Below are 21,595 nucleotides of genomic sequence, written 5' to 3'. Positions count from 1 at the left end.
CATATCTATAATTAAAATGTGGAATTTGGATTTGCCAAACCCATGTCACCAGTTGCAATACTTCTGACAACAAAAGAGACCCAGATTTTCAGAGTTCATCTTGCTGAGTCATAACTAATTTTAAAGATGTTTTTTGTTCATGAGGAAACACCACCAGCAGCTATTTTATCTGATCATTCTAAATTAAGGATATATTTTAACACATCATACAGCTCAAATTTAAGGACCAGAGAAAAACATAATTTTAAAGCTGGAAGGGATTCTAGGGATCATTTTCTTCAATGACCTTACTTCAGAGATGAAAAAACCTTGGCCTGGTTTTGTTTTTCTGCACTATATTTGAAAAAAAAAAAAAGTACTCTTTACCTTTTCCATAAAACTGACTGATATTCAACTGAAAGCTGTGAAAGTAAAAGTCTCTGAAGGTCACCCCTAGGTTAGAGCAATTGGGAGAGAACCTGCATAGCTGCACCTGCTGCCTAAAAATGCACCACGGTGGATTTTGGGGGGATTTTCAAATAAAAATTAATTTAATATTATGATACATGTCAAATAGACTACTGCATTCCCCTTTCCTTTTTTTCAGGGGTTGGAAAAGAGATGGGAACTAGAGGCTGGAAATACAAGAAATCGATAGCTCATGGGATGGGACATACAGGGAGTAGGAAAAAGGAGAAAGGTCATTTAACAGTAATCCCTTTGACTGAATAACAAACAGCTCTGATCGTTTCCTGTGAAAATATCCTCCAGACCTTTTCTAAGAATATTGGCCATGCTGCAGGATTTTTAGCTCTGTTTTAAAAGCTAATACGAAGTAAAAAACGGTGGGGGATAGAGCTGAGGGAATGGTCCCTTGAGTTCCTTCAAGAGAACACTAGTTGGAGCTAAATTAATCTGTCTAAATTTGCAATGTCCTATTTCACACAAAATCTCATATGAAATGTGCCCACAAATAGCAAGCTTATGATGGTTTCCCCCTAAAAAACAAACCTATAATAATTTGGCATTTGGGGTACATGAAAGAAAAAAAGAGTTGTTTGCTAAAGCAATAGGCTGCAATATATTTAGGTGGGTCAAAAAACCTTGTTCCTTCAGAGGATTAATTGAAAATATCATTAATATAGTGCTTGACTTATGAATATTATTGACTTTAATAAATAAGGTTTCAAGTCCAAATTTTAAGAAATATTTCTATTAATTTTGTATATGCTATTTACATATGTATGCATGTATATATAGACAATGGAATTTATACAGCACTTTAAAGTTTGCAAAGCTCTTTACACCTCTTAACATATTATCTCGTTTGATCCTCACAACAAACACTAAGGAAGGAGTTACTATTAATGAATTGCCAGCATCTCACTGCTACTGAGTATCTGAGGCAGAATTTGAACTCAGAGCTCCCCTGATTTCAGGTCCCAAGCTCTATCCACACTGGGCCACCTAAATGCCACTATACTACTCTATTTGTATGTATGTATTTATACAAACACACATATAATGAACCTATTTGTTACTTGCCCGATGAAAAATGAGAGAACATGCACTAGGTAAGTGCTAGGTAAGCACTATATACAAATCCCTACTAAGCTGTATGAAGCATGACGTGATGTGGCCATCATCTTATAAAATAAAGAGCATGTTTAAATAATGGACTCTGCTGTAACATAAAGTCTCCTGTTTCTTCCTGGGTGGTGGATTCACATTGAAATTAGGTTTCCAATGGCCAGGAGCAGTAATGAAATTTGCCCTTCCTACTTACTGCCCACCCCACACTGTTGTTTTAAGAGTCACAGTAGTATTTATTATATACAGACAACTGAAAACTAAAATAAGCAGGTCAAGCTCTGATACTACAGGAAAACATCCCTTCCCAGTGCTTATATCCAAATAAAGCTGATTTGTTCCCAGGAGTTGTAAAGAGCCATAACAGATCCTTCTGACAGTGACTATATTGACACTAGAATAGTGTGGTCTCTCTACCCTCCACAATGAAAGATTTCCAGAAAAATGGAGAGCACTAACTTTGCTTTGAAACTAAATGAAAATGTATGGAGACAGATGTGCACTATTGTGGTTCCTGAGTCTGCAAGACTCATAAGACTATGAATTAGCTAGGACCTCCTTAGTGTTTAATAGAAAGAAAGTTAGAAATGTGTGAAATTTCATGGGCCAACTATATTCCACATACCCCCAAAGATAAAGATATTCCACATACCCCCAAAAGATAAAAATCTTGGTAATGGGATTTTTTTTTAACTTTTTCACAATGTAAATGTAAAACACTGTAAATTACTTCCTGACACAGAAATTAGCAAGTTGCTTTCAAAAGCATTTACAAACTTTTCCAAAAGTAGTATCCATGGGAAAGATGTTAACTTTAAAATGTGGATATTTAGGAGCTGTCATAAGCAGGTGCTTCTTTGTATCAAAGTGATAGACCATAGAACTGTCTTAAACTGAAATACAATTCTCTTTCCTCACTTTAGACAAGATGTTGTGAAAAATGATGTGTTAATAGCCAGAAGCAAGGGGCCAATGTGGATTTGTCATCTATTTCATAAACAAGATTTTAATGCAGGATATGTTGCATTTGGCTTTTCCCCAGATGATGTTGCTGTCTCTTTAATCAACAAATTATAAGAAGCATGTTTTTAAAATAAGGAGGCATAAAAACTCGTGGCAGGCAAGGTAGTATATACTATCAAGAATATTGGGAAGGAAGGCAGGTTTTCCTACACATCCAGAGAACTGGGCATAGAACCTCCTGCCTCTGTTTTCTAATCTGAAACAAGTGGGCTCAGTTAAAATGTCATGATGGGATGAAATTTTCTAAAATTTCTAGTCTACGACCTATGGGCATAGTAAACTAAAAGTTTAAGCTGTAAAACCAGGAAGCAACAGTCTTTTCCCTCTCTCTCTCCTGTAAATGGTCTTAACTTTCCCGACAGAACCAACCTGTTGAATATCCTGAGTGTCGCTAATTTATCATGTTCCACTGCAGTTCAAGCAAAGCCAATGTAATTTTATTCTGACGGCTGGACAACCGCCAGCTGCTTCTTGCATATTTAGTCTTTCTCAAAGGGAACAAAAATGTCCTCCTTCACCTACAACGAACCTTTATTCAGTCGTCCAGAAGTTTATATGAAAATGACCTATGTTCCCAGGTTGAAAGCTTCTGGGAAAATTCAAAGCATTAAAACACACACACACACACACACACACACACACACACACACACACACCCCTCAGGGTATTAAAGGAGCATGTAAATCTCAATACATTGTTATTAATATTTGCTATGCTCTCCCTTCGACATTTTCACCCTTAATTTTATTCCTGGAAAGCTGAAAGGCATCCCATTCCGGCACACGCTTCCAGTCGGTTGACAATTATGGAAAGAACCTCCAAAGAAGAGAAAGGCTACTTATGTAGAAACATAAATGTACATAGTCTTTGAATACACATATTAAAAGCTACAGTTTCCTCCTCTGAGTTCCACAGTGCTAGATGGAATACCCTCTCCAGTCCCCCTAGAGTGGGCTGCCTCTGACTGGGCTATTTCCTTCCTATAATTAATTACCCAGATTACAAGGCAGGGGTCTTACCTGGGGTCTGCATCCTGGGAAGTTGCCAGTGTCTCTACCATGCTCTTAGCAGCATACCGGCAAGAAACTCCAAACACTCCCTGTGCAGCGACCAGGCTCTCCTGGCTCTCTCTGTGCCTCAGCCACTTTGGAATGCAGAAAAGCCAGCACCAAAGCCAGTCAGACCCAATTCTTTCTTTTCGGTCCTCTTGCTAGGCAGAGTTAAACAATAGCCATTCTGCCTTCCTGGCTCACTCTGTGTCTCGGAGTGCACTGGGTGCATGCAATCTTCCCTGGGAACAGCAATGTGATTTACCAAGCTAGGCACTTCATTTTCCCATCCCAAGGGGTGGGTGGGGGGTGGGGTGTCAAGTGGATGTGTGCATGTGTATTTTAAATCGCGAATTTTAAAAAGCTAGTTCACAAGCTAGATATTCAAATCAATTATTAAAACAACAACAACTAAATAGTCTTGAATTTTTCAGGCTGCATGTGTACACAAAACTTTTCAAAAATGAGTATCAGGTAAAGATTTAACAGCCAATTCACGTACACATTAGGGCTGAAGGCTTGGCTTTCCTTTTTCCCCTTTTGTTTCTTTATTCTTTCTTTTGTGTTCTGGATGTGTGTCTATGTGCATGTGCAAATGAGAATGAGTCATGAAACTCCCATAATTTACTATGATACTTCAAAGTATCACAGTATTGAACTTTATTTTAAAAAGTAACACGTTCTCTCATAATCAGTAGGCTCTTACACTAAAAATAATAAAAAAGATTGATTTTGTAAAAATGACTGTTCAGCAACCATTTTAATTTCTTTTTAAAATCTATGTGGGTTCTAGACTCATCTCTCCCACCTGCCAGTATATGGAAAAGGGGGTAAGACAGTAAATATTCCAAGTTTTGTTACTAGTAAAGATGATTGAAGATGTTATATGTTGAGGCTGAGGTTAGCATATTGAGACTGATCACTGAAAAAACCCACACTTTGCTTCTCATCAGATTCAGAACAAAAAGAAACATCCAATATTGGGGAGCAGGTTCCCCTCCCTTGGTAGTTTTAAATGCTTTCCATTTTTTTTTCTATTAGTTCACTTATTGTGGCAGTCCTCTTGCCATTACCACCACCACCGCTGCCACCTCCCCCTCCTCCGTGGCAGGGCAGTGAGGGTTAAGTGACTTGCCCAGGGTCACACAGCTAGTGTCAAGTTGTCTGAGGCTGGATTGGAACTCAGGTCCTCCTGAATTCAGGGCCGGTGCCCTATCCACTGCGCCACCTAGCTGCCCCAGTTCTCTTGTTTTAATGTTGCTGGATACCATGTCTTTCTTTTCAGTATTTTTTTCTAGTTCAAGCTTTTCCTTTAATTCCTTTAGATTTTTCCTATCAATTTATGCCCTTCATTCCCAAAGATAAAACTCAAAGGGAGCTGGGGATGGAGAAGCTACGCAGAGCAGAACTAATAGAATAGTTCACACTGTGATGCAACTTATTCTTTTCCCATTCGAGGTATGAATATTCACTTTTAATAGTTATAAACAAATTTACATTATGCAATACATTATGCATATTCACTGCAACAAGTTCTATGATTCTTTTTTTTTTTAAAGTTCTATGATTCTCAAAAGAATTTCATTTAGTAGGTCATCTGAATTTTCAGGAGATCAATGAGCAAGAATTTAATAAATGCCAGATGCTGTGCATACAGAAGACAAAAAAAAATGAGGCGGTCCCTGGCCTCAGGGAGCTTACATTCTACTAGAGGAAATACAAGGTAGCTAACATCAGATATGTCAATAAAAATACGTGTCAATAAATCCTAAATAATCTCAGGGAGATGGGGAAATCAGAAGAGGCCTGCTGAAGAAAATGGCACTTGAATTGAAACTCAAGGAAGGCCAGAGGCTCCTAGAGGCAGGGGTGAATTCCAAGAATGGGGGAATGTGTCGCCAGTCTGTAAAGACAGTTTGGAGGCAGGTTGTGAAGGACTTGAAATGATTAAAAATTTTGTTTGTATTTTGTCCTAGGCAACAGGGAAGCACTGAAGCTTCTTGAGGCAGGAGAGTGATATGGTGCCATGTTTTGTGGGAGGACAAGACGCTCTGTCTCCCAACTCTGTGCATTTTTACTGGCTGTTTCTTAGGCCTGGAATTCTCTCCCTCCTCATTTGTTTACTAACTTTTTTCAAGTGTCAGCTAAAATTCCCCCTTCTCATAAGAAGTCTTTCCTGATCCCATATAAAACTAGTGCATTCTCTGAGATTATCTCCAAGTTTTTCATATATACATATACATATCTTGTTTGTAAATAACTGCTTGCATGTTTCTCCCCATTACATCATGAGCTCTTCAGGAGCAAAGACTGTTTTTGCCTTTCTTTGTATGCCCCAGAATTAAGCACGGTGTCTGGTAAATAGGGAACTCTTAGTAAATATTTGCTTACTAACTTTGACTAGGCTGCATGAAATTTAAGATTTTACATATCTGTAGAGTCATAAGTCATGAAGACCTGGAATGGAATAAGCTAAATCTCATGTAAATGAGTATCAAGAAAGGAGGGTAGTTCTCTGAATATGATATATTGATCTGTGAGTAACCCCACAGGTATAGGCCAGGAGAGGTATACCATATAGATCCTTGCTAAAGTATTTTTATTTAGTAAAATGGTATTTTATAAAGTTATTATCTAACTCGTATCAATCTCTCCAGATCACATGCTTACATTTTGGGATAGTATATATTATATATTATATACACATGCACACACATATTTATATAGTCAGATCAATGCCTTAGGAACAGTAATTTGGCAGTATGTGTAAGATGGGACTGAAGAATGGAGAAGCTGGAGAACAGAGAAATCAATTAGACGGCTATTACCATAGCTCTGGTAACTCTGAGGTATCGCCTCATACCTAGTGGCAAATATAACAAAAAAGAAAAATATTGGATGTTGGAGGGCATGTGGGAAAACTGGGATGCTAACCCACTGTTGATGGAGTTGTGAACTGATCCAACTATTCTGGAAAGCAATGTGAAACTGTGCCCAAAGGGCTATACACCCTTTTGCTTATCGTTTGATCCAGCAATACCACTGCTAGGTTTATATCCCAAAGACATCCCCAAAAAGAGAAAAAGACCTACATTTTCCCAAAGAGATCATAAAAAAGGGAAAAGGACCCACATGTACAAAAATATTTATAGCTGCTCTTTTTGTGGTGGCAAGGAATTGGAAACTGAAGGGTTGCCCATCAATTGGGGAATGGTTGAACAAGTAGTGGTATATGAATGTAATGGAATACTACTGTGCAGGCAGATTTCAGAGAAACCTGGAAGGACTTACATGAACTGATGCTGAGTGAGATGAGCAGAACCAGGAGAACATTGTATACAGTATCAACAACATTCTGTGTTTATCAACTGTGATAGACTAGATTCTTCTCAGCAATACAATGGTCCAAGATAGTTCCAAAGGACTCATGATGGAGAATGCTCTCCAAATCCAGAAAGAAAAAGAACTGTGGAATCTAGATGCAGATTGAACCATACTATTTCTGTTGTTTTTGTTGTTGTTTTCTTTTTTGAGGTTTTTCCATTTTGCTCTGATTCTTCTTTCACAGCAAGACTAATGCAGAAATATGTTTAATGTCATTGGTACATATATAACCTATATCAGATTACTTGCTGTCTTGGGCAGGAGGGAGGGAAGGGAGAGAGGGAGAAAAAATTGAAACTAGAAGTCTTATAAAAACAAATGTTGAAAACTATCTCTACATGTAACTGGAAAATAATAAAATACTTTTAGGGAAAAAAAAGGAAAAAGACCTTGTTGTAAAAAATCTTTCTAGCAGCTCTTTTTGTGGTGGCTAAGAATTGGAAATCAAAGGAATGCTCATCATCATATGATGGTGATGGAATATTATTGTGCTATAAGAAATGAAAAGCAGGATGATTCCAGAAAGGCTTGGAAAGACTTGTATGAACTGATATATAGTGAAGTGAGCAGATCCAAGAGAATGTTGTGCACAGTGACAACAATATTGTTTAATGAAGAACTGTGAATGACTTAACTATTCTCAGCAATACAATGATTCAGGACAATCCCAAAAGACTAATGATGAAGCATACTATCCACCTTCAAAGAAAGAACTGATATTGATTGAACACAGACTGAGAAATGCCATTTTTCACTTTCTTTCATTTTTTTCTTTTGAGATTTCTTGTACAAAATGATTAATATGGTAATGGTAAGTGCACATGTATAACCCATATCTGATTGCTTACTGCCTCAGGATGTGGGGGGGGGGGGAGGAGGGAGAAATTTGGAACTCAAAAGTATAAATAATAATGTTTATTATCTAAAAAAAATAATAGCCCTGGTAAAAGGAGATAAGAGCCAGAACTAGGAAAGTGGTTCTATGAGTAGAGAGATGATAGATATTAGAGATGTGGAAGTAAAATCGATAAGATTTGGCAACTGACTGGATATGAGGTCAGGGAGAGTAAAGAGTTGAAGATGAGATCCAGGTTGTAAATGTGATCATAAGACTAGAAGAATGGTAGAGGCCTCAAGAGACAATAAAGGAGGAGCAGGTGGTAGGGGTTCCATTTTGGACACACTAAGTTTAAAATGCCTATAGGACAAAGGCCACCAAAGTAATTTGCCCCAATTTATAATGAAAATGAGCAGCATAGTGACTTCCTACTTCAATGAGTTTTCATTTAATCATTGTTCTTTGAAGCATGTTGCCTCTCAAACTATTTGAAACTAAGTATTCCAGGTTCAAAATTAGATGTATGTTTCCCCGACTAATTTCCTGTTTAGGAAAAATAGGCTATACAAATTCCTTATAGATAGGTTTGTACAGCATTTTCAAAGCTTGATTTCCATTTTATCCTATATATACTTTACAGATGTTTCATATACATGACCTCAATATCTCCTAAAGGCTACATTTATGTTCCCAATATTCACTGTTTGCTGGCTCTTGTTTCTAAAAGGGATGGGGTTTAAAAGAACAATAATTAGTTTCTTTTAACTATGAGAGAAGTTAGCAAAGTACAGAGGAAAAAATACTGGGCTTGAGTTCAAAATAGTTATTTTGAGTTTGGGTCCTGGCTCTGCCATTTGCTACCTGTGTGAACTTGGATGAGTTGCCTAAGTTCTCTGAGCCTCAGTTTTCCCATTTGCAAAATAAAGGGATTTGACTAAATGAGATCTAAGTTGCTTTCCAGAACTGACTCCCATACTTTTATAATTCTATGAATGATTCAATTATTTAAGTATGTAAAACTTAAGGGACATAGGAGGTTCTTTATTCACCCCTTAAAAAAATGTCACAATGGAATTTTATATTTATGACAACCACTCATCCCCATGGTGGTGGTGGTGGTGGGGGAGAAAGATGGTAAACCCTCCCATAACCAAAACATATTCCAATAGCAATCTATCCTGCCAATTTTGCCAATTATCTAAATAGCCTTTCCTTGCTATAAGGAATACGTTAGCTTTGCTTACACTATATGTAATATGGCTCACACAAAGTGAGCCGATAAAAGAAAAGTAGCTATTTAGATCTTCCTATGAATTCAGCCTGGAATCCTAATGTATCATTCTTCCCACTGCATTCCTTGCAGACTTGATCCTGGAAAATAATATCATTGTGTTTGGACTAATCTCCACTCCAAATTCACCCACTTACTCAGTCATGTCATTAAAATACTGCTTTTTACAAAACATTTCCTTGGCATGCTGATAGAACCCAAGTACACAAAACACATGTTCATTCTCCCTCTCTCTCTCTCTCTCTCTCTCTCTCTCTCTCTCTCTCTCTCTCTCACACACACACACACACACACCCTTGATTATTATATTAGAATAATGTTCCTTCTTTCCTTTCCACTATACTTGGGAACTGAAAGAAAAGGAATAAAATAAAGGAAAACAGGTATGTACTCTTATAGTTCTTAAGACTATAACACAAGTTACCCCCTAACTCAGAAATCATGTTATGGTGTAACAAGGATAGCATTAGTAGAAAGATATGGAACTGGAATGTATATAATGTCAAATTTGACCAACCCCCTTAATTTTGCAGATTATTACAAAGAAGGTAAAGGATGTGCAGAAATTTCCCCAAAATAAATAGATAAAAAAGCTTAATAATAGGAATGTTTTTGCATATTATGAACATGTGAACACAAACATGCTATGAATAGAAGGTGAATAAACAAATAAACCAGATACCTCTCTTATGGAGTTAGCCAACCGCTTAGAGTATCTTGGAAGAATGAATAGACAATGAAGAAACAAACAGTGATGATAGCTACTTGATATTTAAAAATATCTGGTCAAACAGCCCATATTTAAAACACAAAAATGTTTGAATAGATTTCATCCCCCTTTACTGTTCTGGCAACTAAAATGTCAGGGGATATGCACTACTATATCAACAGTAGTGATACTTCCATACCTTGGGTCTAATCTGAAGGTATTCAAACATAAGTAGAATTGGCAGAATGGTGCTACCAGAAAATCACAGTCTCTATCATACTAAGTTTTTGGTCAGCTATAGAATCAAAATTCAAGCAAAACTTTCATCTTTAAACATCTGTCAACATCTAGTAACACTTAATTGGCCAGAGATCCTTCCTAATGGATATTATCTCTTAAAATATTCTTGGAAGTCAGGGAGTGGCCAGCAATACAAGTTCACCCTTTTAAGAAAGGAGTTCACAGTGGTATTCAATAAGCCATTTTCTTTAGTGGCTGATTTCTCTTTTAAACAAATTATCTTTTTGTAGCCTTGTTGATTTATTCTTTAGGTTAATTTGCTGACATAATAGAAACATTAGTATATCCTTTCCATGTGATACAGGTAATATACATCACAGTGATAGTAAAAATAATGGCTGATAAATATATTCAACATATGTTTTCGGCTTATTTTCCAAATAATTTTAAACCTGTGAGTTATTCTTCTTATAAAATCTATTTTAACAAACATCTGTTCTATAGTCACCTTCTGGCATAGTGCTGATACAAAAACATATATGCTTTGTATGCAAAATATAATTGCATGCAGCTGAAGTCTAGATCACTGATGTTCTATTTTCTCCTTATAGCTATATACAACCACTTAAAATTAAATAGAGGTCGAGGAGATAAATGAAACATAGAGCCAAAACCCAAAACAGTCTTAGGAGGAAGTGTCCTAGAATACAAGAAAATTAGATATACAAAGGTGGAAAGAAGCTGTCAATCTAAATTATAGGTCAATTAAGAAATCAAAAATAGATGAATATTTGTAAAAAGTGTTTTGTAATGGTCAAAGTAGAATAATTACTACAACTATATAAAGACAAATTTAAACACAAAAATTAAATAAAGTGGTACTGATTTATAAGCCATATGTCTGCCCCTTCTATGAACAAACAGCAGATTACTATTAAAGTATAAAGTTATGCATAGCATGAGTGGCAATTACTATGCTTTATACTTTTGTGCAATTGCTCACTGTAGGGGATTCAATGTAAGAAAATTTTGATTTTGATGTGTCAAAATAAATCTTGTTACTTTTTGAAAGAATTGATTGCTTATAACTTAAAATGTATTTAAAATGTATTAAAATGTATTTTATGAGTAAAGTTAGGTTATCACTAGTAGTTAAGTTTCCATGCCAGGCTAAAAAAACCTACTGACTGTATTTCTGTGACACCATTATTATTTTGTGAAAAATGATGGGAAGGCCCCTGTTTTAAAATGGTTGGTCTACACACAGTGAGCAAGCACACTTTTCGGAGGTAGTGGTACAATATTCAGAATGGGCAAATGCCTTAGCTGCATCTGTAGTCATTAGCAGTTTGATGAGGAGAACAATTTAATTTAGGTTGGGATTACCAATGCCTGCATCAAAAACCTGCATCAAAAAAGACAAAACTAGAGATTTCCTTATTTGTAAGAATAATCCCTCTGCAATTACATCTTTATTAATTCATCTGACATTTTAAAATGTTAGTCAGAAGTTTCAATTCTTAATGAAGGAAATAGCTGAAAATTAACCATGAGACTGATCCAAATGTATCCTTCCCCTTAAGCCTACAAACTTAATAAAATAGTATAATACTTGTAGCCAACTCAAAAGTCCAACATTTGCATTATATTTTAAAATACCTGCCATACTGAGAAAACAACTAAAGCTCTATTTTAGAGAGAAATTATTCTTAAAAGTTCTTTAGGGTCCTAACTTTCTTCTTTACATTAAGCTAAGTGAATTGCTCAAGTGACACAGGTATTATGTGACACAGTCAATAAAAAGCTGAACCTGAAGTCAGGAAAACCTGAATTCAAATGCTGCCTCAAACACTTATTGGTTGTGTAATTCTGGGCAAATCACTTAATATCTTCCTGGCTCAGTTTGCTCATCTGTAAAATAGAAATAATAATATCACCTGTCTCACAAGGTTGTTAGAAAGATCACATGAGATAATGTTTATAAAATGTCGTGCAGGGGGCAAGCTTGGTGGCCCCTGGATTCAGGAGGACCTGAGTTCAAATCTGGCCCAGACACTTGACACTTAATAGCTGTGTGACCCTGGGCAAGTCACTTAACCCCCATTGCCCCTCCCCAAAGTGCTGTGAAAACCTTTAAAGCAATATATATGTATGTGTATATATAAATAAAAAATATGCCAGGTAAGATGATGGCGATGATAATTATATGTTAGACTGTGAACACTAATCCACACATTACTACTTTTAATTTTTCTAAAAAGTCAGAAAGTCTTTAAAAGTTTAACGTATTCTTCCTAATTTTGGAAAATAATCATTTAAAAATTTAAAATACATAGAATTCACAATTTATAATAATTGATAAGCTGCTTTTCTGATACGTGGAGTATCAAGATCTGCTATCAGGAGATCCCAATATACAAACCAAAGCAGGTTATGGTCCAGAGAACAAATCATATACAAAATAAAAAAGTCACAAAACAAGTCAATGGCTAGTCAGTTCCTAAGATGTGATTTTTCAAAGCAAAAATGTAGTTCAGTAATATGAATGCTACATTCAGATATTAATTTACTGCATGCTTTGAAAGTAAGGCAATTTCTCCCACCCATCATGAGAGATCATATTTTTTATCTCTTGGCAAATGACACTCTCTCAGCCGACTACTATTTAGACTAAGACAGCAACTATCAGTGCCAATGAACAACCTGAAAATCTTCTTTGAGGAATGTGTTTGGGTTAAGAATGGCAACATAGTTCTAAGAAAAACGACAACAAAAACAAAAAGAAATTAGATTTCCAATACAGTATGTATCAAAAGTTTGAGAGGCAGCTAGATGGCACAGTGGATAAAGCACCGGCCCTGGATTCAGGAGTACCCGAGTTCAAATCCGGCCTCAGACACTTGACACTTACTAGCTGTGTGACTCTGGGCAAGTCACTTAACCCTCATTGCCCTGCAAAAAAAGAAAAAGGAGTGCAGTTTTAAGCTATTAAAGTTTAAAACGGCACTAAGATTTTTGGGACACCATATTTCAAAGATTATGCACCTGTGCAATCATTAAAATCCCTATTTAACCAGGTAGGTTTATGATTTAAACAGAAATTTGCCCTAGGCTAAGACTTGGCCTTGGGTAAAGAGAGAGGATGGAAAAGAATATTTTCTTCTGCTTTATGCCCACAAGTTTAAAACTTAATGATCTATATGGTAATTTTTAAATGTTAAAGTAGTATATAACAGAAACAAAAAAGAAAACACTGCTTTATTCAGTGAGGTACAATATTCTTTTTCTTTTAACCAGGCTTTCATAGACATAGGTTGACTCTTTCATAGACAAGGAAATAGGAGATTAAATTAAATCAAATATTATGTATTTGGATTTTAGCAAGACATTTGATAGTGCACCAGACTAAGAAATATACACTGGATGAAAAGACAGGTAGATTTGTAGTAGGTTAAACAAGTGTATCTAAGAATATTGATAAATTGAGAGACATCATAAAAGGTCTAGTTAATATTATGCAAAATTGCATCAGGACAAATCTAAGTAACAAGGTAAAAAAAAAAAATTCAACCATACTCTGGTATTGGGAAACAAGGCTAGGCAGTGATAATGTGTGAAAAGACAGACATTTTAGTTGACCACAAGCCCAGTAAGTAAATAGTAAGATTTGGCTGCCAAAAAGGTTAATGAAAAAAATCTTAGGCTATATGCATTCTACACTCTACAGCAATGAAAGTGATAATTTGTTATAATGCTGTGTATAGTTTAGAGACCACATTTTAAAAGACAAATCAGTAAATGATGGTTTATCACTGAGATAGTGAACAGAGAATCATGAAGGAACTTGGGGCCATGCCACATGGTGACAATAGAAAGAATATGGGATGCTTAGCTTGGAGAAGGGTAGACTTAGGGATGCCACAAAAGCTGTTTTCAGTTATCTGAAAGGAAGAGTGAACTGACTTATTCTGCATGTCACTGGAGGGGAGAAGTAGAATCAAGGAGTGGAAGGAAAAGCTTCCTAACAATTAGAGCTACCCAGTAATAGAGAGGCTGCCTTGTAAGGTAGCAAACTTCCCTTTGCTGGAAATGTTCAAACAGAGGTTGCATAACCACTTAGTCAAGGATATTATTAAAGAAAGGATGTGAGTTTTAAGTAAGAGTGAAATTGGAAGACCTCTGAAAACCCTTTGAATTCTGGAGTTCTAAGATTCCATGAGTTTAATTCATTTGTTCGGTTCACACAATAATTCATCACCTGAATCAGGATAGGAACTCAAAGTCCACATGTCCCTGGGAAGGTGACTTAAAATTAAGAACTTCCACATCCAGGTATTAAAGTTTCTAAGAAAAGCTAGGTGCCTAGTAAACTAGATATCAGTTTAATCTATGACAAATACCTGACCAGAACAGTAATACAGAATAGCCAATTATTCAGCCAATACATAACACAAGTCATAATACTGGTCAAGTTAACTTTTACTCACTGATCCAACTTCTGGGACTATTTTCCTCTAGGAAGTAATAAAAAACAAAACAAGAGTCATTTGAACAAAGATGTTTACTTCTAACTTATTTGTAAGAGAAAATGGTCAACAGTTGTAAGAATGAAAACTTAGGGGTATAAAGATGTATGGAATACAAAATAATGCAAAGAAAGGAGAGGTATAGTAGAGATATCAATGGCATCTACATAAAATAGAAAAACCTATTTATGCAAGATTGATCATAGGGAACAAAAGGGGATTTTGAATAAGTTATAGATAATTTGACAGTGTATGCTTAAGTATATTTTTGATCATACATAGAGTAAAATTTCCATTGTCCCATAAATTTAAGTAATTTTAAAAGGGGAAAAAAGAAAAATATTCAATTTGTGCTAGTTTTAGGAAAGAACATTCAATAAAGCTACAATGTCAAATGGGTTAAAATACAAGTATTCTTTTGACCAAAGTCTAACTGAAGCATACCAAGGTAAACCCTAGGTTTTGTGTTCCTTCCACTTCATAGGCATTGTTTCAATCCATTCCTCTCAAAAGATGAAACTATGCTTCCTATTTTTTATTTTTATCTGGCCTTGGGTAAAGAGAGAGGATGGAAAAGAATAATTTCTTCTGTTTGATATAATTTTATCTGTTTATATACAATCAGACATACATGGCATATTTGCCCTTCCCTTTTTGACCAGTGTGGGGGCTTTTCCCAATTTAACTTATTGACTTATGAACGCAAAACAAACTTTGACATATATCCCTTACACAGTAGGTACTAAATAAATGCTTGTGGAAGTTAAGCAATGCACAAATATGAAATGATATATCCTATAAATACAAGAAGCTCTAAAAAATCAAGAAGTGCTAACTCACAGAAAAAAATTTATCTCAAATAAGCCTGGTGTCTAAGACAATATATCATTTTCACTGAGCAAAAATAAAATAGGTAACTCTTTGGGAAAGTTGCCTTTGCAAAGGTATTGTGTGACTGCCCATGACCCTTAGTTCTAGGTATACCTAGAACTATCTGCAGCATCTCTCACTATTCTGATTGAAGAATAAATCTCAAATTTATATGAAGGAAATGAAAGCCAAGTCTGAGAAAGGGAAATAAATTTTCAATATTAAAACCTAGTAAAACATGACATTCTTCCCTTAGGGGAAGAAAAAAAAAAGCTCACCCTTTTCTCATTAGTTGTTTTTTGTTTATTTATTTTTTTTTTTGGTGCGGGGCTGAATATATAACCTTAACATAGGTTGGTGCATTGCAGATTCCTTCTCATACCAGAAAGCATCACTTTCTTTTCTTCCCCATATCCCCTGCCCCATCTTTACCCCATCCCCTGCCTTTTTTGGGGGGGTGGGGGGCGGGGCAATGAGGGTTAAGTGACTTGCCCAGGGTCACACAGCTAGTACGTGTCAAGTGTCTGAGATCAGATTTGAACTTAGGTCCTCCTGAATCCAGGGCCAGTGCTCTATCCACTGTGCCACCTAGCTGCCCCATCGCCTGCCTTTTTAATTAGACATGTTGATTCCTTTCTCAAAAAACGTCATTTTTCATTCCACTATATCCATGTACACTGGAAAGAACTTTTTGCGACAATTTTTTGTCACAAAACTATTCTCTTTTTAAAATACTGTAAGAGCACCAAATAGCTTCCGTTGTTCCAGTTTCTTACAAATAAGAAACTGCAAATCCTGTGCTCTAAACCTCTTTTAATGTTCTGTCTTCCTCTGCGAAGTGTCCTGAAGGAGGGGTACGAATTGAAATGATCATTCCTCAGTCGGCTGTGCTAGAGAGCAGCTCACAGGAACATTTGGATGTACATTCCAAAAAGATATAAAACTCAACATGACTTTAGAAAGGTTCTGTCGATGTGTGAACCCCAACCCTCTGGTTTAATCCAATGAAATAGTGTTTAGATAGGATTCCCGAAGAGCTTAGAAGTCAGCCGATCACAAGGCAGTATAGAACTGGCACTCTAATAAACCAGTGTCTTAGTTTTAGCACTGGCCACCTTGCCTAATGTATTATGCTAAAATGATATTTAGTCTCCCTGATAAATGACCCTGGATACTTGGGGAGCTCATAAAACAAACTGAGGTAGGAAGAGACTGAAAGAATTTTGTGATTTACTTCAAACTGAAGCACAACCAAGTCAATACAAAAAATGTTTACTCAATTGCTCAAGACTTTTAATAAAAGTAAAATGGCAGAAACACATTACTTACCTGATGACTGGGGAAGTGGCTGGACAAACTCTAATATATACATGTAAAGGAATATAACTTCACTATAAGGAATGATAAATGACAAATTCAAAGAAATACAGTGACTTGTAAAAAGAGCTGAAGAGTAAACAAAGCAGAACCAAAAGTTCAATATACATAATAACTACAACTATGAAAATGAAGATAACTTTAAAACAAGAAATCAATAAAAAATATATGTAAGTAGTATTAACTTATAGAGCACACACAGGATCCTTTGATGCTCTTTCCTGGTCTCTCTGTCTCTGTCTCTCTGTCTCTTTCCTATTTCCCCCTTGGTAATCTTCAGATGCCATAGATTCAACCATCATTTCTAGGTAAATGATTCTCAGATTAGTTTGTTCAGACTTAAACCCTCTCCTGACCTGCAATCTTTTGGACATCTTGAACTGGATGTCTTGTAGGCATGTTAAACTGAACATGACCAAAACGGAACTCATCTTTCCCCCCAATCCACCCATCTCACTGATATCCCTTTTTCTGTAGAGTACTACTATTCTACTTACATAGATTGTACCCTAGGTGTTTGTCATCTTCAACACTTCATTCTCTCTCATCCTCCATGTCTAATTAGTTGTCAGGTGTTGTCATTTCTACCTTTGTAACATCTTTTGCAAATCCTCCCTTCTCTCTTCTGACACTGCCACCACTCTGGTGCAATCACATACTAGACCTAGACTATTGAAATAGCCTGGGGTTCATCTCTCTGTGACAAGTCTCCCCCTGCTGCAGCCCACTCTCCACTCAGCTATCAAACTGATTTGATCATCTCCAGTAGCTCCCTATTCCCTCTAGGATAAAATATACAATCCTCTGTTTAGATTTTTACATAGACCTCCGTAACCTTATCCCTTCTTACATTCCCAGTACACCATACCCCATGTCTTACCCCATACACGCTATGCAATTTAGTGACACTGTTCTCTTTGCATAAGACATTTCATCTCTGAAATCCATGCATTTTCACTGTTGTTGTTGTTTGGTCATTTTTCAGTCTTGTCTGACTCTTTGTGACCCCATTTATTCTTGGCAAAGATATTGGAGTACTCTGTCACTTCCTTCTCTGGCTCATTTTACATATGAGGGAACTGAGGCAAACAGGGTTAAGTGACTTGCCCACGGTCACACAGCTAATAAGTGTCTAAAGTCAGATTTGAACTCACACAGATGATCCTAGACCTTGCACTCTATCCACTGTGGCATCTCACTCCCCACCGCCCCCAATGCTTGCAATTCTCTCAACTACTCTTTTCTACCTCCTATTTTCTTTGGCTTCCTTTAATTGACATGCAACGTCCCACCTTAGTGCCTTCTCTTTGGGATTATCTCCAATTTATCCCATTTTACATCCCCTACATACACCTTGATTGTACATCGTTGTTTTCATATAGTTTCCTCCATTAGACTGTGAGCTTATTCAGAACAAGGATTATTTTTTGCCATTGTTTCCCCAGCTTTTAGCATGGAGCCTGGCACATTGACTGACTGACTGACACATCTCCACTCTTTCTTTCTTTCTTTTTTTGTTTTTGTTTTTTTGGTGGGGCAATGGAGGTTAAGTGACTTGCCTAGGGTCACACAGCTAGTAAGTGTCAAGTGTCTGAGGTCGGATTTGAACTCAGGTACTCCTGACTTCAGGGCCAATGCTCTATTCACTGTGCTACCTAGCTGCCCCCTACTCTTTCTTTCAATAGTCAACTACTGTTAAAGTATTAGATTGCTTATACCTTCATATGGAATCATTTTTAATGCTATTGTGCTCAAATATTTTTGGCAATTATACAGTGTGAGGGAATAAAATTTGTAGAAACTGGGATTTTGAATTTTGTCAAAACAAAGCATATCATTAAAAAAAAGGTAGAGAACTTGGAATGTATTTTTCTGTCAAAGCTATATCACTAATAGATTCTCAGGCTATTATATGATGGCTATTTAGCTCATATGCATCTGAAATAAATAACATTTTGTATACTATTAGGTATACTTATGAAGCCATCACTGAAGATATTTGAAGTTAGGACTTGGTGGGTACTACTTTGGCGTACCAGTAATTTGTTAAAATAACATAGTTGTTAACATAGTTGCATAGATTGGCAGAGGCAGAGCCAAGATGGCAGAGAGGAATCAGCAAGCTGCCTGAGCTCTCCTTCCGTTCTCTCAAAAAGAACATTAAATCAAGCCTCTGGACAGATTCTGAAACTACAGAACCTGCAAAGAGACAGAGGGACACAGTCTTCCAACCAGAGATAATTTAGAAGACTTTAGGAAAAGGTCAGTCTGACTCGGGGCAAAAGGGAAGCACAGCACAGGGCAGCAGCCCAGCGCCGAGGGGGTCGGGGCAAGTCAGCAGGAAGCTGCGGGTCACAGCTGAACAACTGAGGCCCCTGGAACCTGGCTCAAAAATCTGGTGGCCTAGTAGGACAGTGGAAAAACCTACCTGCACTGGCCGGGAGGGCAAGTTGCCAGCTGTAGGGCCATGAACAGAACAGGCACGACCAGGCACACTGATCTAGCGGCTCAGACAGGAAGTGCAGGGGGGCGAACCGCACACACCATAGAGGCCTCAGAGTAAAAAAGTCGGTCACACAGCACCTATACCCCTGCACAAGTAAGGGACCCTGCCCAAAACAGGGACCCTGGTGCCCCCAGAGCAGACCTCAACTTAAAAAATAAATAAATAAGCTGCAATAATGAGTAAGAAGCAAAAAAGAACCCTCTCCATTGAGAGCTTCTGTATCAATAGGGAAGAAGCCAACACAAACTCAGATGAGGACAATACCCTCAAATTGCCTACATCTGAAGCCTCACGAGGGAAGGTGAATTGGTCTCAAGAACAAAAAGCCTTCCTGGAAGAGCTCAAAAAAGGATTTTAAAAATTGAGAGAGGTCGAAGAAAAAATGGGGAGAGAAATGAAAGCAAAACAAGAAAACTATGAAAAAAGAATCAGCAGCTTGGAAAAGGAAGCACAAGGATTGACTGCAGAAAAAAATTCCTTAAAAAATTGATCTGGTCAAATGGAAAGAAAGGTGCATAATTTCACTGAAGAAAACAATGCCTTAAAAAATTCATTTGGCCAAATGGAAAAAAGGTGCATAATCTCATTGAAGAAAACAATGCCTTAAAAATTAAAATTGGACAGTTGGAAGATAAGGAATCCATGAGATACCAGGAATCAGTCAAGCAGAATCAAAAGAATGAAAAAATAGAAGAAAATGTGAAATACCTCATTGGAAAGACAACTGATCTGGAAAACAGATCCAGGAGAGACAATTTGAGAATCATTGGACTGCCAGAAAGTCATGACCAGAAAAAGAATCTAGATACATTCCAGGAAATTATTAAGGAGAACTGCCCTGATATCATAGAATCAGAGGATAAAATCATCATTGAAAGAATCCACCGATCACCTCCTGAAAGAGACCCCAAAAGGAAAACTCCAAGGAATATTGTAGCCAAATTCCAGAATTATCAGGTGAAGGAGAAAATACTCCAAGCAGCCAGAAAGAAGCAATTTAAATATCATGGAGCCACAGTCAGGATTGCTCAGGACCTGGCAGCTTCAACATTAAAGGACCGCAAGGCTTGGAATATGATATTCCAGAAGGCAAAGGAGCTTGGATTACAGCCAAGAATCTATTACCCAGCAAAAATATGCATTCTCTTCCAGGGGAAAAGATGGACATTCAATGACATTGTGGACTTTCGATGTTTCCTGAGGAAAAGACCAGAATTGAATAGAGAATTCGATCTTAACATAAAAGACTGAAGAGAAGTTTAAAAAGGTAAACAGAGGGGGGGAAAAAAGTTACTCAATTAGGTTAAACTGTTTACATCCCTACACAGGAAGATAATACTCGTAACTCTTATCATAACTGAGGCAATTTTGGGTTAACTGACTTGCCCAGGGTCAACACAGCTAGTAAGTGTTAAGTGTCTGAGGCCGGATTTGAACTCGAGTCCTCCTGAATCCAGGGCCAGTGCTCTATCCATTGCGCCACCTAGCTGCCCCACTCATAACTCTTAAGAACTGTAAATGTATTTGGGAAGAGAGAAAGACTTTACACAGAGGGTATAAATATAAATGGTCTTTGATGTGATGATACAAAGAAAATTAAGGGGTTAAAAATGGAATCTATGGGGAGGAGAGGAAAGGGGAGGTGGAATGGGGTGAATTATATCATATGAAGAGGTAAAAAAAAAAAACCTATTACAATAGAGGGAAAGAAAGGAGGGGTGAACATTCTTTCAGCCCGACTCATTAGATTTGATTCAAAGAGGGAATAACATATACATTCATTGGGATAAAGAAACTTAGCTCATTCTTTAGGGAAGGAAAAGGGAAGGGAAAGGGGGCAGGGACTAATAGAAAGGAGGACAAAAGCAAGGGAGAAAAGGGTAAAGAAAAGAGAGGGGGGTGATAAAAAGGGAGGGCAGATTGGGGGAAGCAGACGTAAGAAGTAAAACATTGGTGAGGTGGAATAGGGTGAAAGAAGGGGGGAAAAGTACAAAGGGGGTAAATACAATGGAGGGGAATGGATAGTCAGTAATAATAACTGTGAATGTGAATGGGATGAACTCTGCTATAAAACGGAAGCGAATTGCAGAATGGATTAAAAACCAGAATCCTACAATATGCTGTCTACAAGAAACACATTTGAAGCAGAGAGAGACACACAGAGTAAAGGTAAAAGGCTAGAGCAGAATATATTATGCTTCAGCTAAAGTAAA

The 21,595-nt window shown here is 37.1% G+C and overlaps 1 protein-coding gene across 8 annotated transcripts in view; it reads right to left on the bottom strand.

Moving 5' to 3' along the window:
* The window catches only part of RASAL2 (RAS protein activator like 2), a 354,882-nt gene that overhangs the window by 131,257 nt on the left and 202,030 nt on the right, over positions 1–21,595 (bottom strand). The window contains exon 1 of one of the 8 annotated variants that reach the window (XM_044000638.1): positions 3,612–3,832. The exons of the other annotated variants lie outside the window; for them this stretch is intronic. Within the exon in view, the coding sequence (XP_043856573.1) occupies positions 3,612–3,624 (13 nt within the window). The 5' untranslated portion in view covers positions 3,625–3,832. Of the gene's footprint in view, positions 1–3,611; positions 3,833–21,595 lie in introns of those variants that run through there. 8 annotated transcript variants of the gene reach the window in all.

The sequence above is a fragment of the Dromiciops gliroides genome, chromosome 4 (genome assembly GCF_019393635.1).
Source record: "Dromiciops gliroides isolate mDroGli1 chromosome 4, mDroGli1.pri, whole genome shotgun sequence".
Classification (NCBI taxonomy): domain Eukaryota; kingdom Metazoa; phylum Chordata; class Mammalia; order Microbiotheria; family Microbiotheriidae; genus Dromiciops; species Dromiciops gliroides.
Note: the sequence above shows the minus strand (reverse complement) of the source record. Positions and strands in the feature narration are given on the sequence as shown.